The sequence below is a fragment of the Bombus flavifrons genome, chromosome 18 (genome assembly GCF_040668555.2).
Source record: "Bombus flavifrons isolate JBK064 chromosome 18, iyBomFlav1_principal, whole genome shotgun sequence".
NCBI classification, from domain to species: domain Eukaryota; kingdom Metazoa; phylum Arthropoda; class Insecta; order Hymenoptera; family Apidae; genus Bombus; species Bombus flavifrons.
In genome coordinates, this window is record NC_138459.1 from 3,953,799 (window position 1) to 3,978,433 (window position 24,635).

Genomic DNA, 24,635 nt, shown 5'->3' on the forward strand with positions numbered 1-24,635 from the left:
AATTTGTTCTGTAAATGGCTGGTGTTTGTTCGTTTATAGAAACTGGTTCTAGGAATTGTCTGTTTAATTGTTTAAGGCTATATTTAGTATAGTAGATGTGCATTCGGACCAACTGGCGTTCTGCTGTATGAAATACCCGAAAGCTGCAATGCACGCGTTTATAAGTAGATTGTCAGCTTTTATGGAAATTTTCATTTTTATCTGACAAGCAATCTAGGAAGAGATTCATTTTATCCGATAAATATCATAATAAGTATATTAGTATAGTATATCTTGGATATCTCCCCATATTACTCCCCATATTTTTTTTTAATAAACGCGTAAAGATCAGTCTACTTATAAGAATCTATATAGATATTTACTCGTTTTCACGTACGCATTGAATTCGGAAAGTCAGTTTATTATTCGAATACTCATTCACTGTAAACATAGCTTAATGCCATGACTGAATTGATAGAAAGCATTCGAAATAGATGTTTAGAGACTTTATTTGCATACTTCAGGCGAATAGCTTTGATTATGTGTAGAGTGTAGTCATTGTATGAAGGAAGTAGGTTTCGTTGATTATCAGACATTTCAGTCGCGTCAAATGGTATGAGGCAGTAGGTACACAAACACGTGATATTCAGGTGGAAGCACTGAGTTAAAAACTAACTTCAGGACGATACCGGTGAAATGACGCACGGTCGGTATGGAAGGTTTCCGGGCCTGATCGGAAGATCGGTCCGGAAGATTGAAGATCCAGCCGATAAAGGACCGACGGATCGTGGATGTTCCGAAATTTTTGAAATTACCGGTATTGTCGTGACTTTTCAATCTATCATTAAATCTATTATTAATTAAACGAACGTTATTGCTATGTGTAATGACTGCCTGTTACTGTTTTTCTATAGAAACGATCTCTTTAATAAAATCAATTTCACTGTATCGAAAATATTATAATTCTCGTTCTCCGGAACTTTGTTTTGCCTGATGTTCTTAAAAAGAAAGGCAACGCCACGATTCTAGTTACGTACTAACTAACGAGTTGCGCGGAATTCATGTCGGCAAGCAGTGCAACAAAAAAATTTGTAGACTTGGGGAGAATCTCGACGAGGCGTTCAGTAGCCGTGTTGCTTAATGGACGGGAATTTTCCAAATTTAACGATCGTTTAGCCCGCCCACACAGAAGGGACAAGCGAGTTTGGCGTCTGGGCGATGGCCGTCACCGTGACGAGCACGTGTGTAACTCGCCTTCTGTCATTTAGAGTAAAACTCACTTCTGTTCGTTCAGTTCGTCGAAAGATCAGCAAACGGAGCTTTTGCCGGCTTCAGCGACTGTCCCAATGGACGAGCATTTTCGGTATAAAACACGGTACTTTGAAACTTCAACGAAATTCCAATCTATTTCTATCTGTATCTTTTTATCGAAAAGAAAAAGAAATTCAAAGTGATAAAGTATGGCGATGAAACGAAAATCTGTTTTTTTATTTTCTCGTCAAAAATTGCCACCGTTTTAATATTCCACGATATTTTAATATGACGTACGTAAAATCAATTGAATCACGTTTTTCATGTTACAGGTGTGGCATAACTTCGTTAGCAGGGTGGACAGAGGAACGGAACGTGTCTGGAGCGGCTTGGCGTTTTGAACGAAGATACCACACCGAAGAAGAACTCTGATTACCATCTTACCCCCCCCCCCCCCCCTCGTGTACAAGTTTTAAACCTGCCCCCTAAAGTATCCCCGCAGCTTGATAACTCACGGTTCTGTAGTGCTCCAGTTTCTAGTTTTTCTTTCTCTATCGATGAGTCGAGTGTGATAAACGGGCGAAGGAACGAGACAAGAGTATTATAGAGGGTATACGTAATTTGATGATACGCTAAGTGATTCACGGTGATGTTGGTGTGATACGAAGAGTGTTGCGCGCGCGCGTGTTGTCCGAGAGTGAGTGTGAGGAGGGAGGAATCGCGCCGGAGGAGGTGATACTATATGTATAAATAATAGAAATTTATTCATGTATATGTAAGGACGTGTGCCAGTGTGTCCGTACGCAGGTATTCGAGTACAAAGAAAAGAAAAAAAAAAAAAAAGAAATCCAACTGTTAAAAGTGAAGACAAAAAGAAACATATAGTTTGCCAGTACGAAGACAGGGAAAAACGAAGAGGAAAAGAAAGAAAGAAGAAGAGGAGAGGAGAGGAGGCGTAGTAGGCGGAGAATAAATTAAAAACCCTGCGAAACGATCAAAGACTAAGAAACGAAGAAGTGTGAGGACACGTAAGGGAAAAAAAAAGATCGAGGTGGCATTAGAAGGTGGGCCAGGTGGGACAGTAGCATGAGTTCGTACTTCGCGAATTCGTACATCCCTGACCTGCGTAATGGCGGGGTGGAACACCCGCATCAGCATCAGCAGCACTACGGTGCCGCCGTCCAGGTGCCCCAGCAAACGCAGTCGGTACAACAGCCATCTCAGCAAACCGGGGATCCATGCGATCCCAGTCTCCTACGTCAGGGAGTGCCTGGCCATCACTATGGGGCCGCTGGTAGCCAGCAAGATATGCCTTATCCGAGGTTTCCTCCGTACAATCGGATGGACATGCGGAACGCGACCTATTATCAGCATCAACAGGAGCACGGCAGCATGGACGGGTTGGGTGGTTACAGGTCGACGTCCCCGAGCCCCGGTATGGGCCACATGGGACACACACCGACCCCGAACGGACATCCGTCCACTCCTATTGTCTATGCGAGTTGCAAGCTTCAAGCGGCCGCGGTCGATCATCAGGGTAGCGTACTCGATGGACCGGACAGCCCGCCATTGGTCGAGTCGCAGATGCACCACCAAATGCATTCGCAACATCCTCACATGCAGCCGCAACAGTCACAACATCAGCAGCAGCAGCAGCAGCATCAACATCTTCAGGCGCAGCAGCAGCACATGATGTACCAACAGCAACAACAAACGCAGGCGGCGTCGCAACAATCTCAGCCTGGCATGCATCCGCAACAACAACAGCAAGCTCAGCAGCACCAAGGGGTGGTCACGTCGCCGCTTAGTCAGCAACAGCAGGCCGCTCCTCAAGGTGCGGCCACTGCCAACCTACCAAGTCCGCTCTACCCGTGGATGAGAAGTCAATTCGGTAAGATGGACTTTCAATGTAGATGCTCAAAATGTCTGTTGCTTGCGTTAAAATCGTGCAGAAAGTAATATATACAAATTCACTGATGCCTCTGATGGATATGACATAACCTCACATTGCAATAATATACGACGTACTGTATGGAGAATTTGAGGTCCCTTGAAATACACAAAATTGTTTTAGCTGAATGAAAATAACAATGGAATTCAGTGAAACGAGTGTTCACGGTAAATACTGTCTAGTACGATCATTCGAAAACGTTACCTGGTCTATAAATTTAAAGGATTAGGAAGGCCACTAGTGTAGTAAAAATCGAGAAGCAGCCATGTTGAATCCTCCATTTGCATTCGAATTACCCTGGTCGTTACCTGTATTTCTAAACTTGTACAATGAACGTTACTTCGAAGCAAAGAATCTTTCTATCTCGGAGTAACAAAAGGAGAAGAGAGATGTTACATTCGTAAAGTCAGAGAGGAGATAATACGTGAGGCGGTTGTCGAAAATAGGCTCAAGGATTTTCCCGCGTGACCAAAAGGTTCGGGTAGAAAGCAAGATTTCTAGAGAGGACGGCAGGTAGTCGGCCGCTTTCAGATTTATGCAACAGTAGGTAAAACTAGACCACATTCGTACGGTTCGCAAGCCAAGATTGGCATAATGTCTCCAGTTTCTAGGTATACCGACATCCCGAGTTATTTATTGCCCTGACCTTTTAGCTCTCGCTGGTTTCACCACACGTAAGCGTATACCTCCCCATAAAAGTTCTCTTGCTGACTGTGCCCGTGTTGGCTCCACGGCTTGGCAGAGTCTCCGCTCATCCACTTTTATTCCCATGATAACTCGCGGCTGCTCGCTTCCACTCAATGGTATGCTGAACTAGTTCGCTTGTTTTCACTCACCTTCCTTCGTCTGTCTAGTTGGACAGGAATCTAGTATATCGAACGACTGCTACTTCTTTTTTCCAAGTGCTTTCTGCGAAGACGAGAGCAATTTCTATTTAGAATTCGTTCTGTTCGACGAAATTCCAGCCTCTTCGTGATCTTTACGAAGCTGAGCGTAAAATATTCAAGGGAACAAGAAATATCACCTGCTTTTTCAAATATAGGGTTGTAGCGCAAGAAAAGCTTCGGGAAATCTGCTGGAGTCGACCGTGACTGCAAAGAATCGCACGGGTAATTTCGGAATAATGAGTTGGGAATTTATGGCAGCAATAACCAAGTGATAATAGCCGTTTTCTTTAACCCAGAGGTATCTGTCCCGGGTTGGGTAAGAGCACAGGTTCCGGCGCTCCACTGTGCTTGCTCTTGCTTTCTTCACCCTTCCCCTGATTCTTCAAATCCGAGAAAATGCCGCAACCTTGCAAAGTCAGGTTTCGTCGACCCCTTTTCCTTGTTACCTTAGCATTCAGTTGCTCGATGTACTCTGCTCGAGTTAAATCTTCGCTTCTTCAACTCGAATTATTGCAAGTACTTACTTACGTATATCAACTTTCAAGATACGAATTCTTTCCTGCTCTTATAAAATCGTTCACAAGCTGCCACCTGTTCTTTACCGGATATTTCTCACGTAAGTGTAATTCGAATTTTTATACGTTTTGTACTGTTTATTTTCTACACTGGATATGGAGAATGTAATAATCTTACGAAACCATCTCTCGGTTCAATTCGAAAGCTGGTACCAACCTGCTTGATTCGCCGATAAACGGTGTGCTACACGAATGACGAGACTGGTCCATACTCTTCGTTGCCAGTCAAAAGAAGAAAGAGGATCGAGTGCCTGAATCTGCTCACAGATGTCGGCACGCTTAAGTCTTTCCGATGGGTTGTCCAACAATATATGTATTCGTTGCTCGTGCTTTATCTAGTAACCGTATTGATTTCATATTATCTTCGCCATATCTTTTCATAAGTAAACAAAAATGATTCATATGGAAAGCACGATATACATTTACACCATCTATCTTCGAACAAATCTTACAGAGAGAATCTTCTATGATCATTTAAAAGCAACAAAATATGTAGCTTTGTATCAATAATTCTCTCGGTATAACCATTATAAACATAGTTCCGTGTTGTATATGTGTATTTCGATTGCACACGATTCCATCCATCGTGTATTTATTAGCCATTCGAAACAAGATCAATCGGCTCTCACATCAGAGTCGATGTATTCTAACAAACATCCTTCATATCTGCTTTCGATACTAATTCGATCTATGATTATCCACGAGTATTCGTTCTTCTCTGGTTAACACTGCTCATGAGGTTTGCCACTCGATCGTATTACCCCTATAGGTCTACCAATCATGATAAACCTCATATCAATTTATCTAGCTATCCATTCGTGGCCGTGGCTGCCTGTTTCTTTCCACGTTGCAAAACACCAGCTGAGCTAAGCGTGCTATAAGCAGGACTCCATGAATAATGCATGGCTCAATTTTATAGATGCAGGTGCTCTCCCGGGCATTTGCCCGGTGAAACCGCCGAGATTCCCTGGCACCTTACGCGGGACATTTGCGTTACATAGGTTAGGAAATTCCGGCATAGTTGGCTGGCTCGCGAAACCCCGGCATGCGAGTGCGCATCGGTGTCGTTTACTGCCGAACATCATGAAACGCTTCGTGAACGTGCACGACTTTCATCGTGAAAGCTTCTTCTATATACAATGACCCTTTGCCCCGCCTTTGATTTCTTACGACGACGATTTTCATTAAATATCCCTAGCCACCTGTCGAGTCACGTGACAGCTTCTGTCGTATTACCAGTCCTAACCATTGCATAATTAGTGTTTTTATTATTCTTCGAAATGTCAATATGTGTTACAATCCACGATAATTCCTGTTTGTCTTGAGAAAAGGTCGACGAAAGTAGCGAAGGTAGTTAAATTGGAAAAGAAAGATATTTGAATATATCTCAAGGAAATTTAACATCTTTGCTAGTAAATATTGTTTTACTTGAAACGTTATGGGCCTAGTGTAAATAATGTGCACGATTTCGTTAGCGATTAATAGCTGCGGACGTGAACCATGTTTTCGTTGGAGATACATAATTCTGTGGACGTTGTAAGTTGATTCGAAGTTTGCGGATGCGCCGACACTGAACTTCGGTAAAATTGTTCATTGTCATTCGTATCTTGCATTCGCATGCATGCATGCACTTACATGCATAAACTTTCATTGATTAGCATTTTCTTTTTCGAATTAATTCGCCAAGCAGATAAAATTAGAACCAATTGCGGCGAATGATAGTATTCGGGGTTCGTGATCAAGTTAATTAGCTCGATGGAAAAAGAAAAGGTGAAAATTAGCTCGCTTATACGGATTCGACCATCGGTAATTGCGGTGTAACAACTGCAACAGCATACGCGTTATCTCAGTTTATTCTGCGAAACGCATTATCATACGAAAAAATATAATATTTCTCGTAGCCAGGGCCCATGAAACACCATCGCGATACCATAAAAATAACATACAATGAAGTTATAATTCAGAAGTTCCAGGCACCGTGACGTTTCGACGATTCCACCGGATCTTACATTATAAGACAAGCAAATTTTTCTTCTCGTTTTTCGTCGTCGTTTTTCTTTCGAAATCGGACTCGAAACGAAATTCCGATTTTACGCTGATCGATCGTAATTGTGTATCGATATTGCGTGGTCGAACGTCGTGCATCCACGTGAATTGGTCGATAAGGTAGAAAGAAAAAGCCTATCGATATCGCTGATGCTTTTAATACGTAAGATAATTGCCAACCTTTTGCGCGAAAAGATTTATGGTATCGAGTTCCTCCGGTTCTGCTCGGTCTCCCCCCCTCCACTTCGTCCCTTTTCTCCCCCTCACAAATAAGCATGCAGCGGTGCAGTTATACATAGGTGTGAGGCTTCCGTTATTGCGTACACATGTACGTGGTACGAGCGCCACATTTCTTATGTAATCCGAGCACTGACACGAATGCTTAGCGGACGAACAAAGTACCACGGCGAAGAAACCGCACTACCGTCGAATTAATCGCGCGAAATATCTACGTAAATGGCCAATAACCCGTGCGCGTAATGAGGAATTAAAATGGCCCTTACTCCGCTCCCTGCCTCGTTTTATTTCTCCTTTTCCCTCCCACCTTTTTTTTCTGTTTTTTTTTTTTTTTTTTTTTTTTTCGTACGACCTGGCTAATTGAGGGCGCAGATTTATAGACTGGACACCGTTTGTTCGTGGAGGCACGTGGCCAGAAAATTTACCAGATATCAGCGCGCATCTTTTAGTTGTTTTTTTCACCGGTTCCTAACCTTTTCTCGTCGCTACCTTTTTTAACGTTATCTTGCTATATATAGTAGATTTCGATACACAGCAGCACTGTGATTTTTTTAAATTGAGTATATTAACTGCGGGCTGCTTGTGACGCAAATATTTCACGTTTATCGCGCTGTAAGATATATTCGGGTATTATTATTCCATCAAATTGTGTAACTAGCCTTATTTTACTATCACGCAATTACACGTTACATTTTGTCCTACAAAATAAAACATCAGACGCTTACGATAGTAATAATCTACTCTGCAAGTTAAGGTTAGGAAAATGTGCAACGTGCCATCTAAATGGGGGAGCGCGTGTAGCAATAAAAATTCTTTCGCTTTGTCGTCCAACTTAACCTAAAATGAAATTTTAGTTTAAAAAAGGTACAACCCGGTCGAAATTCGATCCTTTCTCGTTCAAAGATATCTGAAAGAACGCACGAGGGTTAAGCTCAACCGCTCAACACCTGTAACCCTTTTTTCCTCGATATGTGGGAAAGATAAAAAGAAAGTCCCTAGATACCATGTGGCAGGCGTAGAGTTTTAATCTGCGTCTGCGCTGGCGGGGGTCATGGCGATCAACATTCACATCTCGAAACGCGTTTCGTTCTAGTTCGCGTAGTGTCAGACACCAGAGATTGGTGTCCGAAACGATGGCGGCTTCGTGAGATATTCAAAAAGAGATGGAACCCAAAGAGGCAAGAAAGGAGGAGCGTCGAGGAAATGACGTGAGGTCGAAAGGCAGAAAAGGAGAAGGCGAGCGAACGTGGTATACGGTGAAACAGAGAGGGACGAAGTCGACCGGCGGAGGGCGTAGAAAACGTTGACGATGATGGATGAGACCACAGAAATCCTATGTCCGTTTGCTTTTTGGGCCGCCGCCATAAACTCCCGAGACAACTATGGACGATACACCGTTGGGATATGGGCTGCTATTAAACCTGGAAATTTGGGGAAATTGGGGCGAGAAGGGTCTAAATCAATGATCTTATTACGCGAACGAACTACAGTTTGTTTTTTTTTTTTTTAGGATCGTTGGGAAGAATTCTTAAAATTCTGGAAATTTAATATCAAGCAAGAATTTAATATCGGTTGAGAATTCGAGATTTTTAATATACAGAGTGGTTGGTAACCGGTGGCAACGATCCACAGCGAGATCCGTTATAACGAGACGCGATAAAGTGCAGGCGTACCGAGCGATAATTCAAAGTCGATTTTCTCGAAAACAAAGCCTCCAACGAAAAATGTTTATTCTACGTTTTCGACTTCTTTTTTCGCCTAGAATCACCCCCTTTCAGCTTGTACCACCAGTTACCAACCACCCTGTATATTTCCTTCATTCGTTATTCCTTATTCGTAACATGAAACACTGTTGATTCCTAACTTTCATTACAAATTCTCTGTCGTGAATTTCAAGATTCCCAGTTACCTCTCACCTTGTCATCGTCGCGAAGGCTCCTCTGCGATAACTCGATGCGCGAGCAGGTGTAAACAAAGGGGGGGGGACGATCGTAGACAAAGTGGGACAACGAGCAAATCCAATAATTTCCTCTTGCACAGATGCATACGTCGCGTCGGGCCCATTCTCGCTGCTCATTATCTCGACCCTCTAGCGCTCTTCCCGGGGGCTTTCAGACTCCGTCGTCTCCTCGTCCGGTTCTGTCTGTTCGTCTGCGGTCGAAAGGCAAAAAAAAAAAAAAAAAAAGAGGAAAAGAAGGGGAAGAGGGAAGGCCTCCTATCAGATACTCTCTGCTCTCCTCGAGGGCTTCTAAGACCCCTCTATGAGTGTCAGTCGACTTGACGTTCTTCTTACTCCGGCGGCGACTTCTGTCGAATTCCTTTTTCTCTCGTCCTTTACGAGTGACGTTGGCGCAGGTGGCTGTTCCAAGCTTAAGATTCTTCCACTTCGTCCAGTTTCCTCAGACGAGAATAATCGTGTGCAGCTTGTTCCACTCAGAGCAAGCTGAACTGTGCCGTCATTCTAGTCGATAGAGCGAGCTGTCTCTGTCCTTGAAATATCCTCCTCTTTATCGGCGATTACCAAAGACGCGTGCAACGTCTATGGCTTTGTTTTTAGATCGCAGATGCAGGAAGTTCGCGAAGCTCGGAACGCGACCCCGCGCGTAGCCGCGCCGATGCATAAACAACCGACGAAATTCCTCAACGAAGTTCGTCTTGACTGCGTGGCGCGACCCCTACGCTCGGGCCATGCTGCCTGCCGGTCCTTCTGCCGGCGAAAAAACGACGCCTCCCCTCTCCCCCCCCCTCTTCGGGCGAAGAAAGTTCAACGAAAACAACGTGACATAAAGCAGCCTAGGACGGAAATACAAAAAGCAAGACGGATTGCCGGGCTTAAAATATATAGAAAGTCAGACAGACGCGAGGGAACCGGCTGCGACTTCGATCACGTGTTCAGGATTAAAGAGACGCGCGCTATTTCCACGTAAAGGTTCAGCACAGTTTCTGTACTTCGCTCGAAATCCAGCAACGTGTTTAGGCAACGTTTTTCCCTCGCCGATATATTCCCACCTATTACAACATACTAACGGGGCAACACGGTTGATTGAATCGGACAGAGGCGACCGAATCTTGGAAATACCCGTTCTGGAAGGTTTTCCAAGGTGGTTCACCGGATTCCACGCGATTAATCTGAACCTCTGTCAGCGACGTGGACCGGTCATATAATCCGAGAGGCTGGTGTAGCGAGAGTCTCGTATAGGCAGTGAGAAGAGAGAGAGAGAAGGCGAGCGATAAAATTAATGGGATATCTAGGGTATCTAATCGAAGAGCATTTCAAGGCCTGGCCTTAAGGTGGCCACGTAAAGCTTAGCTTAATTGGGCAGCGAGTGGTGGCCGCGCCTTATTAGCGGGTTACAACATCCGGCTAGCTGTTCATCTGAAAAGTCCTGCATGTATCCTGCGGCGGGTCTGAAAGACCAGTCGGTCCGCAGAGAAGCAACAGAGAAGGAGAGGAACACACGGAAGGTGAAAGAGAGAGAAACAGAGAAGCGGAGCAACTAGCCTATAATAAGCCGTACGGTTGTGTACGTTCTGTTCTGTTCCGTTCCGTTCCTTCATGCTGCGCCAGTGAAGGCAGACCCATAAATCTCTCGGGCATACTCCAGGGGACATTTGATCCTTGCGTAACCCAACGCCGTTAATTTATTGCCCCGCGTTTAAAGTCACCTCCGTCCGCGAGAGAGCAACGGCTACGCCGCCATCTGAACGCCGGTTCAGCATAAACCGACGGTTGTGGCTAGCTTTTCTTCTTATCGACCTCTTTAACACGCCCTATACACTCTCTGCTTCATTCGCAACATCCATCCTTCGATGGAGAAAAATTCCTGTTCGCGGCATCGTTAACCAGGTATGTAAATATGAAAGCGGAATTTTTGTATACAAAACACGCGTTTATTGTATGGAAATGATTAAAAATATTTTATTCGAAGTATTGCCGATCGCTAGCTATACATTTTTCCCACCTGTGTGGCAATTGGTGGATGCCAGGCCAAGAAAACTGTCGCTCTTTCGAGGCAAACCAGTCATCGAGCCATTTTCGTACATTTTCGTAAGAAGCGAAGTGCGTGTCCCATCGATGCAAATAAATAGTAATCGGACGGAGCCAAGTCTGGTGAGCAAGCCGCGTGCGAAAGTATTTCCCAACTGAACGCTTCGATCGTTTCCTTGATCGGTTTTGCTGTATGCGATGCTGCATCATCGCGAAGCAAAATTACTTTGTGCTGCCTTTTTTCATATTCTGGTCGATTTTCACGCAAAGCTTGACTCGAATCGATCATTCGTTGTCGGTAGCGCTCGGTATTAACGGTTTCGCCAGGTTTTAACAGCTCATAATGGATCACACCCTTCCGATCCCACCAAACACAGAGCATCGTCTTCCGTCCACAGCGATTTGGTGTTGTAGTCGACGTCGCTGGTTCGCCTGGAGCTACCCATGATCTTTTACGCTTAGGATTCTCAAAATATATCCACTTTTCATCGCCAGTCACAATTCGCTGGAGAAACGACTTTCTTTTGTATCTGGCGAGCAGCATTTCGCAAGTGGTTTTTCGGTTTTCCTGCTGTCTTTCATTCAGTTCGCGTGGAACCGATTTTCCCACCTTCTGCATCTTTCCCATGGCTCTCGAACGTATGGAGACGGCTTCTCGCGTCACGTTTAATTGATCAGCGAGTTGTTGTTGCGTTCGAGCGTCATCCTCATCCGACAATGCTCGCAATTCGCTGTCTTGAAACTTTTTCGGTGGTCTTGCACGTTCTTCGCTCCTCGCGTCAAAATCGCCACTTCTGAATTTTTGAAACCGCTCGAAGCACCGTGATTTACCAAGAGCATGCTGACCGTAAGCTTCGACAAGCATTCGATGCGATTCTGCGGCAGTTCTCTTCGAATGGTAACAGAAAATCAATGCTGTCCGCAAATCGTAGTTTCCAGGCACAAAATTTGACATGTTCAACGCTATTACAAACTATGCTGTTGCGTGAAACTTGTATCGTTCCGAGTGGAAAATGTTCGTGAGATGTCAACGAAGACTTTTGGCATGAATGACGCAGTTTGGTGATAACTACATTATCAGCTAGGACCATCTATAGACAAATTCCGGTTTCATACTTACAGACCTGATAGATATCCGAATCGAGGTTGCCCACACCTACGGAGAGACCTTGCGATACATCGTGTTCCTCCTTCTCGCGATATTCCATTAGGAAAGAAAATCTCACACCCTCGCTATCTACATCGTGTTTCCCACGACGCGTTCGTACAATGAAAACGCCATTAATTTCTTTTCAGCCGGCAAGAATGTATACCGGTGATTAATTTGCCGGAGATGTTGCGCCTTGATAACGCTTTCACACCGTTTTCCAAGCACTCGGCTGCGCCAATACGATTCAAGCATTTAGTATCGCAGCCTACGTTTGATATCTTCGTTCGAGGAAGAGGAAAAAGCAGAGGAAATACTCGTCCAACATTCACCGTTTTACGGAATAATTCAACCTTGGACAGTCCATGACAGTCGACTTTAGACAGTAGCTTCTATCGTTCATCTGTTTGCTAAAACTACTGTTTAAGTTCTTATATCGCTTGTTGTAATTTGGTCTTGCCACGTGGTGAACTTCCTCTTGCGTTTCACCGCAATGTACTTTCCTTGTCCTTGCAGGTCGAAAATTCCAATAGCTTGTTTTCCATAAGTTGTGCAGCTTACAAGCCCCGGTTAAAGTTTCTGTTCACGCTGGCCATCGAACGTCTGTTCAATTAAGCTCGCATGTTCGACGCATGGCGAGAAAAAGTGCGATGTCTAATTCAGCGAGCGGACAGGGCCTAATCAAGATTCGAGTCTTCGCCGCTGCAATCGATCGACCGCGGAACGGACAGCTGCATACGTAAGTCGAGAGGATATCGCCAATATCCTTGCGCTGTCTTGTTATTAGGATGATAGTTACTCGCGCCAGTTTTAACGTCATCGTTCCTTTCTGATTGTAGCATTTGCATGACGTTATAACAAGTACTAAAAACACGTAGAAACTTTACATCAACGTTTCCTCGCTGTTCCTCGCTATCTTCTTTACTATCAATATTCTTCAGTTTCGAATGTAATCCACGCTAGTGACAAATTATTCTTAAACCGAGACATCCTCTTTTGCTATTTGGCATTCTTCGTTAGAGAAATCTGAGTCGTATTTACTGCCTTCTGTGGCATTCGCTAGCCACGTGAACGTTGAGGATTCTGCTGCAATTAGGCAACGAGAGTGTTATCGATAAAGAGGCAGGAACTAATCGGCACGGACCAGCTCGAGCGTGACTCCACACCATTTCATTATTCCGTGAACGCTTTGATGATCTTCTGGGTTAGACGGCGTACACCGTGTTCAAGAGGCACCTTCATTAACCGGCTGACGAATGAACATTAATAAGCCGGGCTTGCAAGCGGAGGCGCGTTGGCGCGCGACTCATCAGCCTCTTTGATGAAACCCGAGATCTATGTTTATCCCGGGCATCCTTTGATTGGCTGGCTAGGACTCCAATTTTGCGGTTTTGAACAGGCCACGGCGTGCAAACTCGTCGTTGATTGCCCCGGCGTCTGCAAATTGGGCATCAAAGAATGTAGGTAATATTAGAAAGTTTAATTCTAATGTATTTTTAAAAGCGCAGTTTACTCGGACCGAGCGGACGGGTATTTAAGATACGAGAAGGATTGCCAGCAAAAACTGTAGGCTGTGATGCGGAGTAATCGTTGGCCAAGAGGCAGCGAATCGGAGGAAGCTAGGTTAAAATGGTTAAAAGTTATAAGAAAACGCTAGAGATTGGTATGTTGTTAATTTGAGAGCGTAGCCCGAGGGAGAGAGAAAGGAAAGGAGGAGAAGAGGGCATGTTCCCAGAGTTTCTCTCCTTCCCTTGGCGCGCTGCTCTTCGTCCGGTCGAGCAACGCTTGGAACCCTCCAAGAGAAGAGAATCTCCTGTTTCTCTCTCGCTGTGGAGGAGAGAGTCGCCATCCGTCTTCATCGGCCGACAGCGCGACGGGCGGCGTTTGCCTCGAATGCTCACCAAGGAGTTTTCTTCTTCTTCTTCTACTCCTCCTCGTACTCCACCTCCTCCTCCTCCTGCTCCTTCTCTTCTCGCTGCTGCTCATCCCTTCGCCCCCTCTTCTTTTTTCTCTCCCTCGTACCACTCTGAAATATTCTCCTTTTGCCCTCTTGCACTCGTGTGGCAACAGCTCTAACCTAACCCTTTGAGATTATGCCTGGCGCGAGAGTACGCATACACATGTACGTGGCCACCACGCAGATACCAATATAAACACGGACACGCGGTCCCAGACGTTGCTTCCATACAGAGTCCAGCTGGTTTTCTGTGTACGTCCGCGCTTCTCCCTTTCCCTTGCTCCCTTGGCAAGTACAATTAATATTCTTGTTCGGGATTCGTGTACCGCCACACCGAGCGCAGATCATGTCACGGATATCTGTAAGGTATCTATCATACGCGGAACTGCGCCTACGAACCGGCGGCCGAGAGCTTTTTCTTCGTTGCACGGACATTTTTGTTTCGTCCCGAGCCCGTAAAAACTTTCCCGCGTGCCGAAGCAGGTTGCAGGCCGTGGCGTTCATTAAATATCTCAGATTGCGGCCTCCAGCTCTGCCTGCCGAGTATACGCGCCGCTAACGAAGCCTCCGTGTCTCCCATGATCCTCTTTCCCTATGCCATGGCTATTTCCAATGGATCGCAATGTCGCTGAACGGTAGAATTCGCCGATTCTTCTATCTCTTTTCTCTTTCTTCGGTTGTTCTTTAGGATTGCACTGGAACAAACGTCGATAGTACAGAAGTTATTCTCATACCGAGTTCCAATTGTTGTGAAGAGGTTAGGATCAATCCTACGCTGTGTACCAAGTTTCTCAGTAGCGGGATGATTAAAAAAAGAACTAGTTCTACCGATCGAGCAACGTTAGTATCGGCTTACAGCGGTCTACTTAAGTTTCTTGGAACGACATGGAAAGTAGATGGCGCGCATAGCGCTCGAGTATTATACGAGCAGTTTTCAAATCACAGTATACGTTGCAAGGGTAATTCGCTTGCACGTGCATCCGCCCAGTGTCTGTGAAATAGAGAGGAGAAATAAAAAAGAAGAAAAAGTTACGCGCGGTTCGATCGTAGGATCAAGGACGCGAGTTGGTCTACGTCCAACCTGCTCGTGAGAGACCTGGTGGCGAAGGTACCTCGATACGTAGCCTCGATTCACGCCAGATCTCTGACGAGTATATACTCGATATATACTATATATATACGAGTATATACTCGATATATACTATATATATACGAGTATATACTCGTATATATTCGTAGCCAGGGAAAAAGCAGGAGAAACGCGAGACTAACGAGGAATCTGTGCGGTGATTTCCATGTTTCAGAGAGGAAACGAGGCCGGCAAACGTACACCCGATACCAAACCCTCGAGCTGGAGAAGGAGTTCCACTTCAACCGATACCTGACCAGGCGGCGGCGCATCGAGATCGCGCACGCACTCTGCCTGACGGAACGGCAAATCAAAATCTGGTTCCAAAACAGACGGATGAAATGGAAGAAGGAGAACAAGACGAAGGGCGAGCCGGGCTCGGGCGACGGCGACACTGAAATCTCGCCGCAGACATCGCCGCAGGGTTGAGAGATCCCCGAGGAGTGGAACTTCCAAAGAGGTCTCATCTCTCTCAGGGTCGTTAATACCTTGTTTCCAGCACTACCTCCTCCCCCTACACATACATACACGTATAAACACATCTGCCCCTACCTGCCCCGTCAGACCCCATGCTAGCCCCGCCGCCCCCCCCCCCGCCCCCAATGCAAGCCCAGATACATCTCCAAATATCAAACCCCCCAAAACACCCACACGCCCAGCCCACCCCACCAACCCAAGCCAACAACCCACCATCACCCCACTCATACAGCAATGACGCTTATTTTGTCGTGTTAATCAAGTTGCTCGTACCAAAAAAGGAGAGGACAACGTAAGAGGGATAAACGGGATAGAGACGATCGTGGAAGAGAAATGGACGTTGCCGACGGTGTGGATAGAAGTGAAGACGTGAACGGAACGATGACAAAGGGATGAAAGGATAAGGAGCGAGATTGCGCGCGCACGCGAGAGAGAGAGGGAGAGGGTAGGAGTAGAGGAAGAGGGAAGGGAATGCGAGATAAGAAGACGAGGAGGTTCGAGTGGAAAAAGGAACAGACGGGGACTTGGAACGGAGTTAAAGGAAGGAAAAGGAAAGGAACCGGACACACGAACGAGTCGGATGAAGATTTATAGGGACGCGCGATCTTCTAATAATCACGTAGTGGAATGTCGAAGAAAACTGAGAAGAGCGAGAGGAATTGGATCGGATCGGAGGAAAACTGGATCACATGCTAATCAGAACCGCGTTAACCTCTATTACATTTAATCGAATGTAATTGTACTAAAGCCTATAATGCTAGAGATAATTTGGCAGAGAAAGAACGACAGAGAGAGAGAGAGAGAGAGAGAGAGAGAATGTGCGGGTGTGTGTGGAAAGAAAGAGAGCGAGAATGAGCGAGAAAGAGAGGAACAAATATACGTACTTTAAAATACGAGTGTCATGAAAGTCGGTCCTTGTAATTGTATAGTAGAGTATGAATGAGCGTCTGTGAAAACGTGTAAAGTGATATATATATATATATGTGTGTGTATATGTATATATATATATACGTGTGTATATATATACATACAAATATATAAATATATATAAAAGAAGCGAAGAGAGCGAAAATGCGAGGTATGCGAATTTTGCCGAGCGAATGAGAATGATGAGCGAGCGAGCGATATGATCGCGCGGATCGAGCGATGGTTTCATGGATTAAACGTTGTATTCGCGTGGAAAAAGAATTATCCGTTAGGAAAACGTTTTATTATTTATTCTCTTACACGTCGTACACGCGTAGAGTTCGTAGTGCGATTAGGTGGTAAAAAGGAAGAAACTAGCGGAAAAAGGACGGTCGTCCAGTCGTGTCTCTATTTAGCGAGTAGATGAACGGTTTAGTGTTCTTTAGAAGATCGTTTAGATAGGTTTTTCTCTATAATACCGCGGTGGCTCAGCGAGGGTTATTTAGTAATCGCGAACGTGCCAAGTGTGATCTTCGAATGTGTGTTTCTCCAGTGCCGGGAGGATTCGATATGGAAATGCGGAGATGAAGAGAGAACGGAAAAGCAGAGGAAGTTCCGGTAGAACGGCTGCACACTTAACATTATCTCTGGTTGAAGAACGAGGTTGCGAATGAATTAAACAGAGAGGATGGAGCGAAGGAAAAACATCGGTGCGATATTCGATTACGTTGTCGTGAAGCCAGTGAAATACCAGTGTGTGCTTGTAACGCAATCCGTTAAATTCCAGTGATATTACGGTGATCCATCGGATCTGTCGATTTGCCAGTAGTCTTGGCCAATCACGAATACGTCGAACGAAACGGGGGATCCTTTTCTCCGGAAAGTGTGCTGATCGAATGAATGAAAACAGTGCTGTTAGGAGTGCGGAGGCCTCCGCCGGAGCAGGATCGAATCGACTTGACATTTCTTCATCAGTGTCGTCGTAAGGTCAGTTAAAAAATTCTATGCTTACTTGCACTTTCGTGTATGTATGTTTTTGTCTCGTCGTTATTGCAATTTTTTCCTCTTTAAGTATTCCGTCATTTTCTTCCAACTGTTTTTTTTTTTACAATTATTATCTCAAGTTTGTTCTTTCGATCGTATACTGCTTGAAGAACATGTCAAAATGAACCATCTTTGTTTATTCTCGTCGGGTGCGTAGCTAAAAGATTACGGGTAATATATCGCTGTGTATTATAATTATACATTTTTTTTTTTCGCAAGCAAAAATACCGCGGCTACTTGAGTAAAAAGGTGTTTCCCAACAGTCCGGACCGATTGTGTCAACAGACAAATTAGCTTTCTTGTCATAAATATACTTTTTGCTACTTTTCTTATGTCCAAGATACAAACTGCATTTCGATTTAAAGAAGAGATTTATAATGTTTACTATTCGAATATATTACGATATACTTAAGAAAATGGCGCATTTTGTTGCAAACACCTTTCATCAACGTAGATGACGCGTCTCCAAGTATTTAAAAAAAACGTTTTGCGTATTTACGCAACAGTATTTGCGTTCGCCTTGTAAATATTCGAAACAACGGTGAAAAAATGTAACTCTTATCGGATAGATCCTTGATAGAACCAAAATTCGAGGGATCTTCAGGGGCGAGTGACCATTAAAAATTTACTACTGCTCCGCGAGATACGAGGCCAAGTTACCAAGTGATGTAATTCGTAACATATTTTTGGAATAGGATGCTTTCGGCATGAAACCGCTTGGCACCTTAACAGCGATTCTAGGAAGCAGAGCTGTCGATCGAAAACGCTATCCTGATCCGCTCATAATTCAAAGCATCCATCTCTCTTTCAAGTAAAAAAGATATTCGAAAAGAGCAGAAATGAAAATTCAACAGCATCTTCATAGTTTCTTCGAAAGACTGTACTGTTCCAGTTCGTTATATGTTCAATCAAAATTTTCATTCGTGCATATCTAAAGAAATTATTCATCTGAAACAAAGATACAAAATGAAAATGGCTTTTTCATTTATTTGCAAGCAAGTAAAAAGATTTTCAAATGAAATTTAATAGACTTTATCCTTTTACTTTTCTTATTAATGCACGGTCACTAGTCACATGCTTGAACGCATGTCCACTGTGACCCTAGTTTTCTTTCCTTGCATGTTTGTTGAAATGTACAACGAAATCTATTCAAATGTTCGCGCCCATAGAAACTGCGTTAAGTGTGCCAAGCAGTGGCCAAACGCACCATCTGTCCGGGCCGGTCGATAAAAATGCTTGCGATCGATGACGGATCGATAACGCCGGATCGTGACCTGGCCGATGACATCATCGTGTCCATCTATCGGGCCGAGGACACGTCGGAGAACTCTGCCGCGGCGAATTCTTGTGCTGTGTTGTAAAACCTAGATCGACATAATTTAGTTTATACCTTGTATACACGCAATTTAATGATATACGTAATAAACGATAATTAACGAATACGTAATAATGTATAAACGATGACGACGATGAAAAGGCGGTATTTAAATGAAATGGACAAAAATAGAAAACGATAAAAAAAGAGAGGGGGAAGGTAAAGAAGAATATAAATGTACATAGGAGGAAATAATCTGGGGATTTCGCGAAATCTCGTTTACATGTAGATCGCACGGGTTCGAAGAATGTTCCCGTGGGACGCGAAACGATGTCCCGCCAACTTTCTTCCGGCCCGTCCTCGCATTAATGGGGAAAAATAAAAAGGAGAAACGATCATGAAAAAGAAAAAAATGGAAAAAAATTGGAGATATATGAAACTGATATACGTAATACATGGTCCAGCTCGCGCACGCGCATCGATTGGGCACCGGCCGGCCTTTCTTTCTCGAGAGATTTATTTATATATAACTTTTTGTCCTTGAGGAGCAACGAACTGTGACAAACGGAAGATCGTCGACGATCGCTCGCTGCCTTTTGCGGACAGTTGTTCTTTTTTCGGGGGGAAGCGTCGAAACCCGTATGTTTACGGTCAGAGGTCGTGATTCTAAATTGCTCGGGCAAATTGGCGTCAATTAAGCTCGATAGCCCGTTGAGGGCCTCCGCGTCGTTGTCGGTATATGGGTTTTCGTGAAAGTTTTAACGAAAGAGGAACACCGGCGATAAATAACAAATCTTTGATTCTTGTTCTGATCTACTTACCTCGGATTATTGCATATCCTTTTTACCTTTATGTCATTTCATTGTTCAATTATGTCCAGGTCAGGTAGTCGTATAATTTTGCGGGTTAGGATAAGATTATCTTTGTTTTAACGTTTACATCGAAAGTTATTTATAAGAAGATACTTATATACACTTTTTGTATTATGTTTGTTATTGCGTTTAACGCAAACTGTCACGCTTCATTTGTTTAATCATTAAATATTTCCAAAACATATATTTATAGCATATGTACATCCAACCGCCAACCATGAATATTTTTGTTTCGCCGTTTTCTCACCAGTAGCTCTGTCTGTCAATCGACATCGATATCGATTAGTTGTTCTTTGTCATTCGATTCAGTTTTCGACTCGCACGTCACGTTGGTTAGCAAATTTTCTTCCTTTCTTGTCGAAAAATAAAGTGTCTCCTTCTGTGTTGTTGATCACAATGTCTGCGATAAATCGATTAATCTCATACGATTTGGATATCGTTTTTGCGCGTTTCGCGGTAGATAAGTGAGACATGTGTTAATTCTGACTGCATTAATCAGTGATACCATCTATGTAGGCCAGGTAATGGCCGGCATTGAAGCGTAGGGTGCGGCTTTCGAGACAAAGGAGGTATTTATTACTCTTGCATCATAGTATCAACTGTTACGACACGGTGGTCAACAGTGCAGGCGAAATTTCACGCATAAATGCCTGCTTGACAAACCGTTTTCGCAGGGACTCCTCGCCGGGCACTACATAGGTTAGCTACATTAATTCTCGTTGAATGTTTAGTTGATTGGCAAAAACACGTTCACATTGTTGTGTCTCAATTCATGGTAGAGCATATGTTCATAGCAGTAGGTCAAATCAATCGATCAGAAATTTTCTTATTACCGTTCTTGCTTATTCAAGGTCCCGCTGGGTGTGTAGGAACAAGAAAAATTTGTTTGGTCTTTATTGGTAAATTTATCACCGGTATTTCTCTTGCCAACGATCATTCGTGACATGTGGAAAAACAGAATTGTGCAATAATTACGCGTCACCGTTTAACGCACGCGTTACTCAGAGTTCTATATTTATTTAATCACCGGTCGTTTAGATAAAATGCAATTTTGGACGAAAGGGATAAACACAAAGATTTTTCTAAAAAAAAAGAAAAAAGAAAATCAGTGGACGTTATGAAGTTTGTTACATGCCGCGAGCGATCGCCGTGAACGCCAGTTTAGCTTAAAGTGAAAATTTTGTATCCATCGGATAGCGAACACACACTACTACTTATATAGAGTAAATATATATGTATAAATGCGGCAAAAAAAGAGAGATAAGGCGGAAGAGTGAATTCCTAGCGTTAACTGGAATGTGTAAAATGCAAATTATATATTTTATCTTTACTCTTATATAGTCGCGTAAAAATTAAACAGATATACGTAATTTAAACAAGAGTGAAAAAGAAAGAAAGAGAAGAAAGATGCGAGAGTACCGTGATTGTGTGTAGAGGCAAAGCGAAGAGGCAAGAGGATTAAGTGGAAGGGAGTGAAGTTAGGAGAAAGAGAAAAATAACGATAGCAACATGTGCGTACGTACGAAGTGAGTCACTAAGCTAGCGCTTAATCGATAAGGTTAACGTCTAAAGCCTAAGTCTTAAGATGATAATTAAATAGAATTAAGGAAACGGGCATATCGGTTGCAGCGGGCGGGGGCGGTGGTCATGGAAAAAACGAAAGAAACATCTGGTCGAAAAAGTACTTTCGGTCGCCGTTCTATGTACCATGGGCAATGCGCAATTAAGTAACTAGGCGTGGGGTTTGCGATCGTGTATATAGTCAGTGTCTATTCGGGGAGCTCGCAGACACCACCTATCGGATAGAGGATTTAAAACGCTTGACAAGAAATAAGCAGCTTTTGGTATCCTCCATATTAATGTAGCAGTACCGCGTAATATTTATTGTTACCATATTGCGTGTAGCAAAATGGATTTTCTTTTGTTTCCAATAATCGCCCAATAAATATTTTTTACTACATATATCGTGCGTGATTCAATAAAAATCTATAGGTACGCTCTAAACAATCGTTATTGTTTTAATATGATATTAACTTGTGAAATTCGACTTTGAATGTATATACTTACGATAGTACGAGGAATACTGTTGGATATATTTATTATATATTTTGAAGCTCATTCTTCCACTGGCTTACAATGTTCTTAAGCAGTTCGGTACGAAAAACTATATCATAATTGGCAAGTAATTATAAACCACGTCCTCGCACGCCCATGCGCCGAAGAGTTCCTGACTGCCTGTCAGTCTCCAGACAGGTGTCGTTAGTTTCGTATACCTTTCTAGGTACTGTATATCTATCAAAATATGTAAAGAGAAAAAGGAAGGGTAGTCCATCGCCTCTCTACTTCAGTCAAAGCGAAATCCATTACTCCGAGTGCTGTAACTTAAAAACGTTCATCATGCTGTACAATTCAATTAACCGTCTTTTATACGATACAAAGGAAAACATAAAAAAAAGGACTGACAGCCAAAACGAAAACACAATTAAAAATGGATTCACTACTTCATATCGGTAAAATAGAGGAAAATTTGCTACGCTCGATAAGGACATACGCGCCGTGATATCCCTAAACTTCTGTTCAATTACGTCGCTTTCATCGGTGTTTTTCTATTGATTTTATTTTTGAAAAAGATCGTTGTATAGAAGTTGAGTACTTACGCTTTCGCCCAGCGTCGCATCGTCTGAATAAAGATGTCTGAATTAGATGTCGCGTTTAAAAATCTGGCTCGACGACTCGCTCACTATACATTCAACGCATTTGTAAATATACAGGTAATTGTAAAGTAACGGGTATTGCTTTTTTCGGCTGCAATTTGAAAAGTCGTCGTCATTGTTTCAGAAAAAAGTTTTTCCAATTCAACGAAAAGTTTCCTAGAACGCGCGGTCTCATTCATAATAATTCCGCTGTGTGAAGACTGATAGACCCGGTAACACGCGACGAAAACGGTGTTTTACACGATAACAGTTTAAAACGTATCCGATTAAAATAGTATTGCGAGGTTCGTGTGCTACGAATAGAATTTCGTACATCTCGAGGTCGTCATTTAGAGAATTGATTCAAGGTTTTTTACTTCTAAAAAAATTCTATCGGGAAAGAAAAATAAGAACAATAGTACTTATCGAGGGTGGTCCGATTTTTTGTTGAAACGCGGCGATGTAAGTCCTGTGTCACGGGCCACGCTGTTACAAGAGAAGCATTGTAAATAATTCACGCGAACGAAATGGGCGCATCGAAGAGGTTTTTTTTATCGGCGGGGCAATGTGAAAGGCGACGTCTGACGTCGTGGCATTGAATCGCGAGCCGCGACCACTGTATACGATACCGCGTAGGTAAAGTAGGTACCTGTTTAATAGACTAAAAGGATTACAAAGTAATGGTAGCAGAGAACTAATTAATTACTATTTATTGATACGGTACTGTAACGATATACGAGCAACGCCATGGCATACGGACGATTCGACCACCTCCGATGGTCTGATTGCCTGTAACCGTGACGAGGAAAATAGAGTAAAAGGATGACAATATTATTAAGAGCTGCCACGTTGTCGTCCCCAGATGTATGTACTTGTGATCGCTCCAGTGTGTAGAGCTCTTATGCTTTGTTTTCAATAAAATCTCGAAAAACGATGAACATCGCATTTTCTAGATATCTATTCCACATTTGTAGACTTCTCTCTATCATTATCTGTATTTATAGATATCGATACTTACGGATACCTATATTCACAGATTCATCCGTGCAAGTAGCTCGTACCAATGCGATTTTATGAATACAGCTTAAGATATCGTAGTACTGGAATTATGTACGTCATCTTCTTTTTGGCTACATCGACTGCACACTCGAGCCATCAGTGTTACGTGGACACATTGCTCCGACCGAACCGGTGGAACATTCATGTACATGTTATATTGTACAAGAACATATTACACACGTACACACACAACAACCGCGCACGGACGCACGTACACACATACGCAGCAGTACACGCCCAACACACAAAAAAGACCGGGTACAACGCATTCGTTTGAAGCGGGTACGCGCGATGCGGAAGAAAAAAAGAGAAACACATTTAGATAGGGGTGTGCCTACAGGCCGAAAAATATGTAGGCAACGCCACTTTACCGAAGTATAAGTGGAAAAGATGATATAAATAAAATAAATCTATATATATATATATATATAAATTATATATATTTAAATATAAATATGAAATATAAATATAAATATAAATATAATAGTATTACGAATTACGATAAACGTATATAATTATTTTGTAGTGTCCTGCATTATGTAAACTAAATGTACACATGAGAGAAAAGAAAATGTATGTCAGCGAACGATGTTGATTATAATGATAATGATGATGATAACGACGATGACGACGATGACGACGGTGACGGCGATAATGATGGCGATGATGGTGACGACGATTACGATAATAACGATACGATTGCAATGACGAACGATATGCACGCGAATGAACTATGTATTATGAGTAATGACAGCGACGATGACGATGGGAAACGATAATAGTATTATACGCTATCATGTCGACAAGTCTAAACCGTATTGTATTATATTATATAAGAGTCTGTCCATATTAATAATAATTATATTAATTATAATAGCTGTGTTTGAAATCGAGAAATAAATTGTGGTTGAATATGAAAATCAAAGAGAGTGTGAAGCTCGGTTTTCGGGCAAACACGGATCATCCGGGATGTGTATGGTTTTCTTTCCTTCAACTTTCGTTTCTACGTCCGACCGAACTTTATCGATCGAATATACGTGGTTGAAAGCAGTCACGTGGACTGTTGGTTGGGATCGTTCGACCCGGCTTCGCGAGATTCATCGTACCTTCGTGTGTGTACCG

At 43.2% G+C, this 24,635-nt stretch overlaps 2 protein-coding genes across 3 annotated transcripts in view; both read left to right on the forward strand.

Annotated features, from left to right (window-relative positions):
* Ubx (ultrabithorax) overlaps positions 1–2,077 on the forward strand; it is a 350,493-nt gene extending 348,416 nt beyond the window's left edge. Inside the window, exon 4 of the mRNA XM_069131199.1 lies at positions 1,563–2,077. The gene's annotated coding sequence lies outside the window, so the exon portion shown is untranslated. The remainder of the gene's footprint in view (positions 1–1,562) is intronic.
* Positions 2,076–24,387, forward strand: Antp (homeotic protein antennapedia). 2 transcript variants are annotated; one of them, XR_011175800.1, is made up of 3 exons: positions 2,076–3,121; positions 15,323–20,330; positions 24,040–24,387. XR_011175800.1 is itself a non-coding variant. In XM_069131196.1 (2 exons), exons 1-2 carry the CDS (start codon positions 2,317–2,319, stop codon positions 15,574–15,576), a joined length of 1,059 nt encoding a protein of 352 aa, XP_068987297.1. In that variant the 5' UTR covers positions 2,076–2,316; the 3' UTR covers positions 15,577–24,387. The 2 variants fall into 2 exon arrangements, 1 of the variants encoding a protein (XP_068987297.1); XM_069131196.1 differs by having other exon boundaries at positions 15,323–24,387.
* Positions 24,388–24,635: the final 248 nt, after the last annotated feature.

Bases quoted from the DNA above. Each gene is read 5' to 3' on its own strand.
- Antp (XM_069131196.1), top strand. From the start codon at position 2,317: ATGAGTTCGTACTTCGCGAATTCGTACATCCCTGACCTGCGTAATGGC. The intron at 3,122-15,322 runs GTAAGATGGACT...TCCATGTTTCAG, and splicing joins GTGGATGAGAAGTCAATTCG to AGAGGAAACGAGGCCGGCAA.